The 13,487-nt window shown below is 43.9% G+C and overlaps 1 protein-coding gene across 12 annotated transcripts in view; it reads right to left on the bottom strand.

The window, feature by feature from the left end:
• Positions 1–13,487, bottom strand: part of ABLIM1 (actin binding LIM protein 1) — a 419,225-nt gene that overhangs the window by 283,616 nt on the left and 122,122 nt on the right. The window contains exon 1 of one of the 12 annotated variants that reach the window (XM_089653042.1): positions 10,003–10,276. The exons of the other annotated variants lie outside the window; for them this stretch is intronic. Coding sequence (XP_089509168.1) covers positions 10,003–10,021 — 19 coding nt within the window. The 5' untranslated portion in view covers positions 10,022–10,276. Of the gene's footprint in view, positions 1–10,002; positions 10,277–13,487 lie in introns of those variants that run through there. 12 annotated transcript variants of the gene reach the window in all.

Raw genomic sequence — 13,487 nt, 5'->3', positions numbered from 1 at the left:
AAGGTATTTGCCTAGGGCGGCATTTTTCAGGGGGGGCAGCACTGCCCCTTGGAGGAAGGGATGGAAATAGGGACACACGCGGCATGGAGATCTGGTGGGTTCCGATGGTGTATGTACAGCCCGACTCTCATTCCAGGGGATGTCCGGAGCTGTGAAGGTGAGTGTCTCTCTCTCTCGCCATGGGGGGTGGTGGCTGGTGTACGGGGGGCAGTGGTAGTTGAAGGCTCGGGTGGAGGGTAGGGGTGTTCTTGGTCAATGTCAGGCTCTTTCTGTGGGGGGAACGCCAATTTTTGTGTTGCCTAGGGCAGCACAAAACCTAAATATACCACTAGTTGGAGGAGTTAAAAAGAAATAATCTGTGTTATATAAGGAATCTGGTTAGGTTCATAATTCTACAGCACACTCCTGAAAACACAATGGATACTTCAAGAGCCTGCTGACACAGAATGCTACCAGCTAGGTACAAAGGTGCCAGAGGACCTTGCTCATGGTTTATGGACTCACCTCTTTGTTCCTTGGACCGTAGGATGTGATAATCACTATATGGCAAAGTGCAGATTGTGAGATACTGGTACCAGTTACTAGCTGGAGGTCACTACCATAGAACTACAAGCAGATAGTCTAGGAGGCGGCTGATCCCTCTACAATGTGGCAGCATCTTACCCGGAGGAAATCCCGGCTCTATCCTGAACGCTGTGCGGAGAGAGAGGACACGTTACACCTTCTATAGAGTAGTGCGTTCACCCGCGTACACTTCACACATTCCACAATCATTCCTCATCATAATATATTCATTCAACATAAACACACCATGACAAAATTAGGGGGCCATCGCTGCTTACCTCCTTCTGAAAATATTTGTTGCCTGGCTATCACGCTGATATTCTGGTTTTAATATCCTCTACGTTGCTTGCCCAGCAGAAGTATGCAGCAAAGTCCAAACCCCTGATCTACAAACCCGACCAGCAGCCCTAATTGCACTGAAGCCAAACAGCCAGGCAAATAGCATTTTCAGAAGGAGGCCAACAACATCAACCCTGCATTCCTCACCTGGCAGGATTATTTTTTTAATAAAAGGACTTTCACTGCTACCTTTACAATGTAATATCTGGGTTTGCAAAGGCATTTGGTGTACAAAGTGGATTTATATCTTTTGTGGCTATTGAGGAATATATTTAAATGAACGTTTTTGGGCCCGGAGTTCAGCTTTAATACAGACCTCCATTTCATGGATCACAGTATAATTATTAGGGCATGTGTCCTTAGTCAGCATTTTAAAGTGTTCCTAAACCCAGGACCCTGCATTCAGTATGTGCAAAGAAACAAACAGAGGGCGCACGGGCCTAGTGCATTACCTTCTAAAACGGAGATATATTGAATAAAAAGTAGTATACTCACAAAAGAATAAAATCAAAGGCACATCACAAAAAAAGACAGCATGGTTCACACTCCCTAGATGGTGGCTGTTGGGGGACTGTAGGTCTCCAAATGGTTGACGAGTTTAGAGGCAGAACCTCTTCCTCAGAGCCAACTCTGTGTGCCTTTGATTTTATTCTTTTGTGAATATACTACTTTTTATTCAATATATCTCATTTTCAGAAGGTAATGCACTAGGCCCATGCACCCTCTGTTTGTTTCTTTTCACACAGCTTCTTTGGATTTCCCTGGTCCGTTGAGGGCAGCAAGGCTTGCATTCCCAAAATGTACCCCATGTGGGGTTACTGACATTGTGGAGCTCATCGTCCAGTGCAGGAGTTTCAACATTCATTTGTTCATGCTTTTTATCAGAAACTCTGCATTCACTATATCCGGTCTCCCCGGACCCTGCATTCACTATATCCGCTCTCCCCGGACCCTGCATTCACTATACCTGGTCTCCCCGGACCCTGCATTCACTATATCTGGTCTCCCCGGACCCTGCATTCACTATATCTGGTCTCCCCGGACCCCGCATCCACTATATCAGGTCTCCCCGGACCCCGCATTCACTATATCAGGTCTCCCCGGACCCTGCATTCACTATATCAGGTCTCCCCAGACCCCGCATTCACTATATCTGGTCTCCCCGGACCCCGCATTTACTATATCAGGTCTCCCCAGACCCCGCATTCACTATATCAGGCCCCCCCGGACCCTGCATTCACTATATCTGATCTCTATGGACCCTGCATTCACTATATCAGGTCTCCCCGGACCCTGCAATCACTATATCTGGTCTCCCCGGATCCTGCATTCACTATATCTGGTCTCCCCGGACCCTGCATTCACTATATCTGGTCTCCCCGGACCCCGCATTCACTATATCTGGTCTCCCCGGACCCCGCATTCACTATATCCCTTCTCCCCGGACCCCGCATTCACTATATCTGGTCCCCCCAGACCCTGCATTCACTATATCAGGTCCCCCCAGACCCTGCATTCACTATATCCGGTCTCCCCGGACCCTGCATTCACTATATCTGGTCTCCCAGGACCCCGCATTCACTATATCCGGTCTCCCCGGACCCCGCATTCACTATATCCGGTCTCCCCGGACCCCGCATTCACTATATCCGGTCTCCCAGGACCCTGCATTCACTATATCCGGTCTCCCAGGACCCTGCATTCACTATATCTGGTCTCCCAGGACCCTGCATTCACTATATCCGGTCTCCCAGGACCCTGCATTCACTATATCCGTTCTCCCAGGACCCCGCACTCACTATATCTGGTCTCCCACAGTACACACAACATGAAAATGCAATTATTTTAGTAAATATAAACTGCTAAATAACTTCTCATCAGTAGTATATAACAGTCTTGTGACCTCTATCAGTGTCCAGCTGAGCACTGTTTAGTAGCAGGAGTTTTCATTCTGTTCTAGGAGGATGCAGAGCGCCTGACCTCTGTCTGGACAGTGCTGATTGGCCCTGTGCTGATCACATGCACTCTTCCAAGAAAAAAAAAAACCCTCTAGCAATACACACCAAACTGAGCATGTGCAGAGTGACTCCACACGATATATCTTATCAGGAGACAAGAGGGGGACACTGGAAGAAGAGGAGGATCAAAGAAGACAGGATCAAACAGCGTTTTTACACAATGCAGAGGATTAACCCCTTAGGTTCCACAGTGAGTATACCAAGCATGTTACTGTATATACAGACTGATTTCACTGTTGTGGGTTTAGTAACACTTTAACCTTTGACCCTATGACATGAATAATAAGAGGAAGGATCTGCCTATTGCCAAAGCAGTGCTAGTCTATCATTGATTCTGCAGTAAATCCTTGTTGGCTCTCATACTGCAGGAAAGAAAAAGGTTTTCAGTGTTATCACCAATGTTTATCAAGTGTCAGAAGGCAAAGGTGTATTGTGTCCCCGACACACGAGATAGGCGGAGCGCGCCCACTTCTCACACAGCGCCACTAATGGAGCTGCCATGTTATCTCACATCACAGAATGCTTCATTCATCAATCATCTGCCATACTGCCCTATAGCCCAGAGATACCAGGCCCAGCCCGGCACTGAGCCCGCCAGGTAAACGTCAGAGCAACAGTGTCTTCCATATTCCAGCTCATACAACCCACCGCGCATTAAACATGCTGTGGAACTACAAATCCCAGCATACCTTGCAGCAAAGTATCAAAACCATCTAATCAGCTTTTTCAAACATCTTCAATTCAGTAAAATTGATATTATGAAGCAGGGGCGGACTGACAACTCATGGGGCCCCGGGCAATAGGGGATCATGGGGCCCCCGTGTACTTGCCCAAACTCAAAAAAGCCTATGAAAAAGGTACCAGGGGCATCTCATGGGGCCCCCTACTGACCCCGGGCCCTCGGGCAGTGCCTGAGTTTCCAAATGGTCAGTCCACCCCTGTTATGAAGATGTGTTAAATGTATTTATTTCATTTCAGGTACTTATATAGCGCCATCAATTTACACAGCGCTTTACATATATATGGTATACGTCCCCTCCAGGGACATACAATCTAAGGTCCCTAACTCATATTCATACATACACATACTAGGGACAATTTAGACAGGAGCCAATTAACCTACCAGCGTGTCTTTGGAGTGTGGAAGGAAACCGGAGTACCCGGAGGAAACCCACGCAGGCACAGGGAGAACATGCAAACTCCAGGCAGGTGGTGCTGTAGCTGGGATTTGAACCAACGACCCGAGTACTGCCAGACGGAAGTGCTAACCATTTAGCCACTGTGCTGCCCACTCCAGCCCAACTCCAGCCACAATGTTTGTTCTGGATGGAGCGGAGAAGGATTAGAGTCTCTGTCGGGTTTATATTGCACTTTGTGTCCCTGTTGGCATTGTTTAACAAAAATGATGGGAAATCTCTTCAGTGGGGACATAAAACACATTAGTAGAGTGAGGAAGGGTTGGCACATCTGACCATGTTTTTATTGGTGCCTGTACTTTCCTGTCTATGACAACAGCTACCCCCTTCTTTGTATGGGTGTCACAAAGACAGCAAGTGAAGCAAAATCTCCCCAAGGGGTTCACACAGAATAAAAAAAAAATGACCCAAACTTTAAAGTGGAACTTCACTGCATCTGAGCACCACAAACCAAAAAATTCTATTTAATTCATTGTTAATATTCAAAGCAAACCCCCCCATCTATCCATGTCTCCGTGCTTTATTTTGCTGAGAATTACTTTTGAAAAACACCCCCTGGTATTTCTGGCAGTGGCCATCTTGAGTAAGGGTAGGTGATTCATGTAGCATTTACTTCCTGGAATCCACCTGCCCTTTGCTCAGGCATTGGCTGAGCTGAGAACCCTCCCTCCCCTCCTGAAGGCTCCTGGGATGTATGACATCATTTGCCTAGGCATGGAAACCAGGAAGTAACTGAAGAAATGTAAAAAAAAAAAAAAAAATTTAAAACAAGTAAATATGATATTCTTTCCCATCTATTAACTACTGCTAGAAGAATAAGGATTACAAATAATCAATGTTGATTGAGAGAGTGAAGTTCCGCTTTAAATTCTCACATCATCTAAAAAATGGTAATTTGTCAGAAAATGCAGACCATCTCATTCATCGTTTTGTTAAAGCGGATGTCTGATCTGCTTATAGTTTGCCTTCCCTGGTTCCTTCCTTCATTCTCATCAACATGCTAATGACATTTTTAAAGAAAGCCTGTTTTCATTACATGCCTTATTTTAGACCCAGTGACATCGCCACTGAGTCTCTGTGCTTCTCTATGCAATGCAGGCAGATCATGGCTGGTGGGAGGGGCTGGCAGGGTGCTGTGCATAGCTTCCTGCAAACATCACAGCACCCTGCCTCAGTACTCCTCTCAAGGCACTCAGCCCATGTAAGCAGTGAGCTGGGTGTTGGGAGGAGTTATGCAAATACCAAATGCCTTGATGGGTGGGTGTCAGACTGGGGGAGCAGGTGTTCCTAGACAGGATGTGTTTGCATGCAGCCCACCCTAGGCGACGCTGAGCCTTCCTGACTGAAAGAACTAAAATCCAATGAATGAAAGGGGTGGGGCCGAGGACAGTCAGGTTGGGGTGGTAAGCACTAGATGATGCTGGACGTCCTCCAGCCAGGAAATGAGGCAGGCTCTATCTGACTCACTGCAGCTTCCAATGCACATTGTGAGAAGCTCACAGTGTGCAGTGAAATCAGAGTAAGCCATTTCCATCCAGGAGAGGAGCCGGTACAACAGATCAAGACTGGAGGGAAGGCTTCTTTATCTACTTTTAGAAGATGAATATTGGAGAAGAGATGAATATAACAATACATGAGAATGAAGAGGACCCTTCCCAAAATACAGTGTGCAGAGTCTGGATCTGGCATAGCTGTCATCGCTGCCATTGGCCGGCCTGTGATGTGTCACATGTGGCCCCCCTGAGTGAGACAGAGACATTCCTGACATACTGGACACACAATCCACCTCATGTATGTGCAGCATTTGTGACACATGGAGGTGACCACAGAGAGCGGGGCCCCCGCACAGACATATGTCATCCCAGCTGGTGGTAACATGAGTTCTTGCAGAGTCCATCTTACAGGGTGACCCCAAAACGCAGCACTCCTTCATTCTATATTCACATGATGATTATTACACTGGAATATTACACAGAAACATACGTCATCATTCACGTCATTCCACATGGTGTACATATGTTCATCACATCGGTGTACAGAAACCTCCGTGTACAATGTGTGTGCCCCAATTATAATCTATACACCTTACTGTATTTATTATCCTATAATGATGGCTTTATTGTTTCTTGTATTTATTATTATTGTATTGTTTTACTGCCTATTTGTATATTGTTTAGGAAAACAAGTGATTTGGACCCCCTAGTGTCAAGGTGTCATTGTTCTGTGACCAGAAAGTGTCAGTGTGTCATTCTTCTGAGACCCCCAAGTATCTGTGTGTCATTGTTCTGAGACCCCCAAGTGTCAGTGTGTCATTGTTCGGAGACCCCCAAGTGTCAACGTGTCATTGTTCTGTGACCAGAAAGTGTCAGTGTGTCATTGCTCTGGACCCCCAAGTGTCAGTGTGTCATTGTTCTGAGACCCCCAAGTGTCGGTGTGTCATTGCTCTGGACCCCCAAGTGTCAGTGTGCCATTGTTCTGAGACCCCCAAGTGTCGGTGTGTCATTGTTTTGAGACCCAAGTGTCGGTGTGTCATTGTTCTGAGACCCCCAAGTGTCGGTGTGTCATTGTTCTGAGACCCCCAAGTGTCGGTGTGTCATCGTTCTGAGACCCCCAAGTGTCGGTGTGTCATCGTTCTGAGACCCCCAAGTGTCGGTGTGTCATTGTTCTGAGACCCCCAAGTGTCGATGTGTCATTGTTCTGAGACCCCCAAGTGTCAGTGTGTCATTGTTCTGAGACCCCCAAGTGTCAGTGTGTCATCATTCTGGATCCCCAAGTGTCAGTGTGCCATCGTTCTGGACCCCCAAGTGTCAGTGTGTCATTGTTCTGGACCCCCAAGTGTCAGTGTGTTATTGTTCTAGGACCCCATGTGTCAGTGTGTCATTGCTCTGAACCCCTAAGTGTCAGTGTGTCATTGTTCTGGACCCCCAAGTGTCAGTGTGTCATTGCTGTGGACCCCCAAATGTCAGCATGTAATTGCTCTGAACCCCCAAGTGTCAGTGTGTCATTGCTCCAGGACCGCCAAGTGTCAGTGTGTCATTGCTTTGGACCCCCAAGTTTCAGCATACCATTGCTCTGGACCCCCAAGTGTCAGCATGTCATTTCCCTGGACCCCCAAGTGTCAGCATGTAATTGCTCTGGACCCCCAAGTGTCAGTGTGTCATTGCTGTGGAGGACCCCCAAGTGACAGCATGTCATTGCCCTGGGCCCCCAAGTGTCAGCATGTCATTGCCCTGGACCCCCAAGTGTCAGCATGTTATTGCCATGGACCCCCAAGTGTCAGCATGTAATTGCTCTGGACCCCTAAGTGTCAGTGTGTCATTGCTGTGGTCCCCCAAGTGTCAGCATGTCATTGCTGGGGACCTCAAAGTGTCAGCATGTCATTGCCCTGGACCCCCAAGTTTCAGCATGTCATTGCCTTGGACCTCCAAGTGTCAGCATGTCATTGCCTTGGACCCCCAAGTGTCATCATGTCATTGCCCTGGACCCCCAAGTGTCAGCATGTCATTGCCTTGGACCCCCAAGTGTCAGCATGTCATTGCCTTGGACCCCCAAGTGTCAGTTTAAAAAAAAACAGTTACTTGACATGCCTGGCATGCTCTCACATTTGCTTGTGCTCTCAACCAAACTGTCAAACCATCAAACGTCTGGAGTCATAACTGTTCACATGTGCACACCATGGCATTTAGAGATCAAACAGAGGCTAACATGGCATCCTCCACAGGGGGGTTTAGTTCCGCTTTAAACATGCCATCCAGGAAATTATCCATGACACAAAAAAATATTTTCCCAGAAAACCAATGATACAACAAAACATATATTTTTATTTATTTTATACAAATTCTGCTAAAAAGTGGTATCTTTTCAGTGTTTCTTTGTTCTGTTTTGTTTTATTTCTGGGAATATATCTTTTTGGTATATTTAAATATATATGCTTCTGTTCTGACACTTCTCACAGAAATGTAAAAAACAGCATTTTTTTTATAGAAAATGACTTATACCCCCAAACATTATAGATGTTTTAAGCAAAGGCCCTAGAGAATAAAAAGGTGAGTGTTTACATTTTTTATGTCAAATGGTATTTGCGCAGGGGTTCTTCGAACGCAAATCACACACAAAATATGCCATTGCCAGATCTTTACATCCCTCACTCGTGTTTTATTATCAATGGTTTTGGTCAACGCCTGACGAGATAAAAGTACAGGCCATGTCACATAGAATGCGTATTGATTTCAGCCAGTGAGAATGGAGAGGGAGAAATGAACAGTAAAGCGCAGTCACTGTGCATCACTATTAAGCAGGGATCAGAGCTGCTTACTGTATACAATGAACAATCATGGCTGCCCTGATATATAATTAAAGGAACAACTTTAACAAGATTGCAAGTGCAGCACCGTGTGAGCGCCAGGTGAGTGAGCGATAAGGTAAGGAAAAGTGTTTTTTAAGGGTATCCTACTCAAAAATGAGCATTTGACCGCTGCATTGGGGGGGGGAACCCCACTGCGAGGATAGCTTTTTTGGAGTTCGGCTTTAAGTGTTTTTTTTCTAGGCATGAAACAGATGTAAACCCAAATCACCTATAAAGGCTTTAGCATATTAATACCCCATTCAAAAGGAATTTCAAATGTTTTTAAATATGCATATTTTAATACAATAATCTTAAAATAATGCCTGGTGAACCTGTCATGAATGTCTCTGTTCAGACACTTCCTCTTACAGGGTGACAACACTCTGTTCCTGTCTCATATATGTTGTCACCCTGCCAAACTCTCAAAGATTACAAACACAAACATTACCCAGACATGGTCCACAATTGTCACCATCAGGAAACCCGCCCAGAGAAATGCCATGCAGCAATCACTGGAGTACATATCAGCACAAGATGTAACAAAGGGTAACAAAAGGCAAAAGGAAGTATTTTAGTAACAAAAAAGAATCTTTTTTTATATGCAGTGCACAGAGTGCACTAAATGTCATTCAGTTAGAGGTTGCATCTACGTTAGTAGTTTTCAATCCTTTTACATCTGCAGCTTTAATTAGAAAGCTTCCTGTTCAGGTACTTCCTGTTAGGTTGACAACTCTTTGTCACTATCTCTTGATTATGCACCTGTGTTGTCACCCTGTTACATAAGCCCCTGGTGGAGACTACAAGCAGCTATGTTGACACACTTTGTGCAGGCATGGTTTACTGTTGTCACTATCAGGAAGCTGGTCCAGAGCAGCCGACACAGTAGTGAGTGCATATAGACAGGAAGTGGCTATAAGAGGCTACAGGAGATCAGCAGCAATGAAATGAAAAAAGGTGAAAGGTGAAAAACAACAATAATATATAAAATATATATATATATATATATATATATATTTATTTGATTTATTACAGATACTTATATAGCGCCATCAATTTACACAGCACTTTACTTATATATTGTACATTCACATCAGTCCCTAACCCTCAAGGGGTGTACAATCTAAGGTCCCTAACTCACATTCATACATACACATAGTTGGGACAATTTAGACAGGCGCCAATCAACCTACCAGCATATATATATATATATATATATATATATATATAGATATATAAATAAAACAGGATATTTATATATAGATATAGATATAATCAGGATATTTTATATATATAATACAGAATATAATATATGCATATATATATAGTATATATATATAAATAAAAAACAAATCTTTATGATGACAGTCCACAGAGCAAACTATATATGATCCAGTTGGGGTCTAGATCTACTTTACAACCCACTATATTTGTATTTCACTTGCTTCCCTGTTCATCCCAAAGGAACGCGACTTTGCGGGAAGCCACGGCTGACCTGCAGCAAGCAGGAATGAGCCCTAACAGAATAGAAGAATCCAGTTACCTGTTTCGTCTTTCACCATGACCCCGGCACTCGCTCAGCGTTCCTTCGATCCTCAATTACTCAGCTGGCTCGCTCCCTTGGCGCAGATCACAGGATGGGTGGCGAGAAGGTGTCAACGGGAGAGGGTGCGTTGGCGTAAATCGCTCTCTGACGAGAAGGTGCGGGTAAATCCTAGCTGCTGCTGGCAGGGACGGGCTGCCTTGTGTAGTGGACTCTGCTCTGTGTGAGAGGCGACTGCAGCTGCTGCTGGGAACACATGCAAGGATTCCACCCCACCTAACACTGTGCATTCCAACCCTCTGCTCCCATCAGCCCAACTGCCGACCGATCACTGGGAACAAACTCCATCCCTGCCAGGGAGACAGGACGGCTGCAGCCACATCGCCAATGGATCGCTTCCATTTATAAATGTAAAAATATAAAAGTGAGCGGAGTTTACAGGAGCACAGGGACGTACAGCCATTCACTTCTATGGCCAGCTGTAAGCCTCTTCTGTGTCTATCCAGGCGCAGGACAATGCTGGGTTTTTTTAGCTGACTCTTTTGTATGCCTGCTAACGTTTGTGTGCATGAGGCCTTAAAGTGAAAGAACAGAATGCATCATATATTGCAGATGAAACATCCTTTAATTAACCACTTCCTGTCCGGACACTTTTACCCCCTTCCTGACCAGGGCAATTTTCAGCTTTCAGCGCTATCACACTTTGAATGACAATTGCGCGGTCATGCAATACTGTACCCATATGAATTTTTTACCATTTTTTTGAGACAGATAAAGCTTTATTTTGGTGGTATTGATTCACCGCTGGGATTTTTATTTTTTTTACTATGTAAATGAAAATGTACAAAAATTTTGAAAAAAAAGTGGGTTTTGCAAATAAATAATATTTCATCATAAATCTTGGCCAAAATTTATTCCGTTATTTTTTTAGTAAAAAAAAAAAAATCCAAATTAGTTTATAACGAAAAATAGACCCCAGATCTCTCCATAAAGAGGACCTGTCATGATACTGTTCATCCCTTGCAATAGCAATACACTTAATTAAGCTCCAAGGAGCAGGGCCCTCCTAACCCTCTTGTATTGTTGCTGTATTGTCTCCCATGATATTGTAAAGTGCTGAGCAAACTGTTGGCGCTATATAAATCCTGTATAATAATAATAATTGAAAAAAATTTAAAGTAGTGTTATGGGCTGGTTCACACTATGCTCCGAGCAGAATCGCACAGGAACGCACTGTATGATGTTCCTGTGCAATTCATCTGTGGCTCTGCGTGGTGTGATTTCAAGTCGATTAATTTGAATGAGCTGAAATCACACCGTACCACACCAAAAGTAGTGCATGCACTACTTTTTGAAACGCACAGCAACCACATCGCATGCTACATTCTACCATGCAATTTGGTGTGGGCCAGCGTGGGCAAACACATTGTGTTTGCGACCTGCGATTGGGGTGGCGTTAACTTTTAACTGACCCCAGCAGAAGATAGCAAGGGCACTGCGATCGGAATGCGGTGCGGGAAGCCACACAGGACCAAGGCTCTCCGGAACGGCATTCTAGTGTGAAAGAGCCCTAAAAAAGTCAATTTAAATAAAATACATTATAATAATAAAAAAACAAAAATTAAAGTTCCCCTGTCACCCCGGGCTCACATGTAAATGCGAATGTGTACGTAGGGGATGCACACCTAAAACGGCTGTAAACCGTGATCGCTCCACACATTAGACCCTAAATCTCTCCATTAAGGGGACCTGTAAAAGAGGTTGTTCATCCCTTTAACAACTTTTTTTATTTGTTAAAAAATAAAAAAGGTACAGTTTAAAAAAAGTAAATTAATATAAAATAATAATAAAGCAAAAAATGTGTCCCCATGCTCACATGCCAATGAGAACACGCATGTAGGTCCCGCACGCATAAGTAAATGGCGATCACACCACCCGTGAAAAATCACCATCAGAGCGAGAGCAATAATTCCAGTGCCAGACCTCCAGTGTAACTCTAAACTGGTGACCAGTAAAGGCTTTTAAAACACTGCCTATAGAGAATGTAATGTACCGTAGTTTGTCACCATTCCACGGGTGTGCACAATTTTAAAGTGTAACATGCTTGGTATGTATTTATTCTGTGTGACATCATCTTTTATATTTTACCAAAAAGCAGGAATTATATTTATGTATTTTTTTGCAACAAAAAAAAATGCATTTGAAAAAACTTGGTGCAAATACTGCGCGACATAAAGAATTGCGACACCCACCATTTTATTCCTAGGGCCTCTGCTTAAAAAAATATATATAATGTTTGGGAGTTCTAAGTAATTTTCTAGCAACAAAATGATGATTTACACATGTATGAGAGAACATTTTAGAAAGGGCCTGCGTGGTACGTGGTTAATAAAAGTGGGCTGACAAGACCTTAACCACAGTTCAGAATGGCGTGACTCACTAAAAACGCTTGTACCACTGAGCCAAACATCCCCACATCACAAATAGATAGATAGATAGATGGGATAGATAGATGGGATAGATAGATAGATAGATAGATAGATAGATAGATAGATAGATAGATAGATGGGATAGATAGATAGATGGGATAGATAGATAGATGGGATAGATAGATAGATAGATGGGATAGACAGATAGATAGATAGATGGGATAGATAGATAGATAGATAGATAGATAGATAGATAGATAGATAGATAGATAGATGGGATAAATAGATACATAGATAGATAGATAGATAGATAGATAGATAGATAGATAGATAGATAGATAGATAGATACTTATGTAGCACTAACAATTTACGCATGGCTTCACATATACCTATTGCACATCCACATCAGGCCCTGTCCTCAAGGATTTTTTTAATCTCTGTACTACTGATCTCCTGCAGTCTCTTTACAGTCACTTCCTGTCAGTATGCACCACTGTGATGGATGGATGGATGGATGCATGGCATTTCTCATGGCGGGTTTTCCAGCTATTCCTGTTTAATGTACATTGAAATGGTTGCTTGTAGATTCCACCAGAAGTGACAGGGTGACAACACAGGAGAACACCTAGGAGACAGGCACAGAGTGTTGTCACCCTTTAACAGGAAGTGCCTGAACAAGGGCGTTCATGGCAGGATCATCAGGGATGAGTTTATTTAAAGTTGGACATTTAAAATATTATACATTGTTTTTGAAATGGCATTGTCATATAAAATCTCATGAGGCTTTGGTGGCCGGGTTCACATTTATTTTTAGCCTTTATAGTCCTGGAGAGGAAAAAAGGATGACAATCTGCTGGGAAAGACAAAACCAGCTCAGAGTGCTATAAAAGTACATGACACTTCCTGTATTGCCTTCACAGGGAAAACAGGATTATGCTGAGTGGTTGTAAAGTGTGACTTTACCTTTACTCTTTCCTGATGACACCATCACACCTCTTGTAAACACAGTGGAAAGTTTATCCATCACAAGTCACACTCCATCAGAGTCAAACAAG

The sequence above is a fragment of the Staurois parvus genome, unplaced genomic scaffold (assembly GCF_062004578.1).
Source record: "Staurois parvus isolate SC_StPar_1 unplaced genomic scaffold, SC_StPar_1.0 ptg000697l, whole genome shotgun sequence".
Taxonomy (NCBI): domain Eukaryota; kingdom Metazoa; phylum Chordata; class Amphibia; order Anura; family Ranidae; genus Staurois; species Staurois parvus.
Note: the sequence above shows the minus strand (reverse complement) of the source record. Positions and strands in the feature narration are given on the sequence as shown.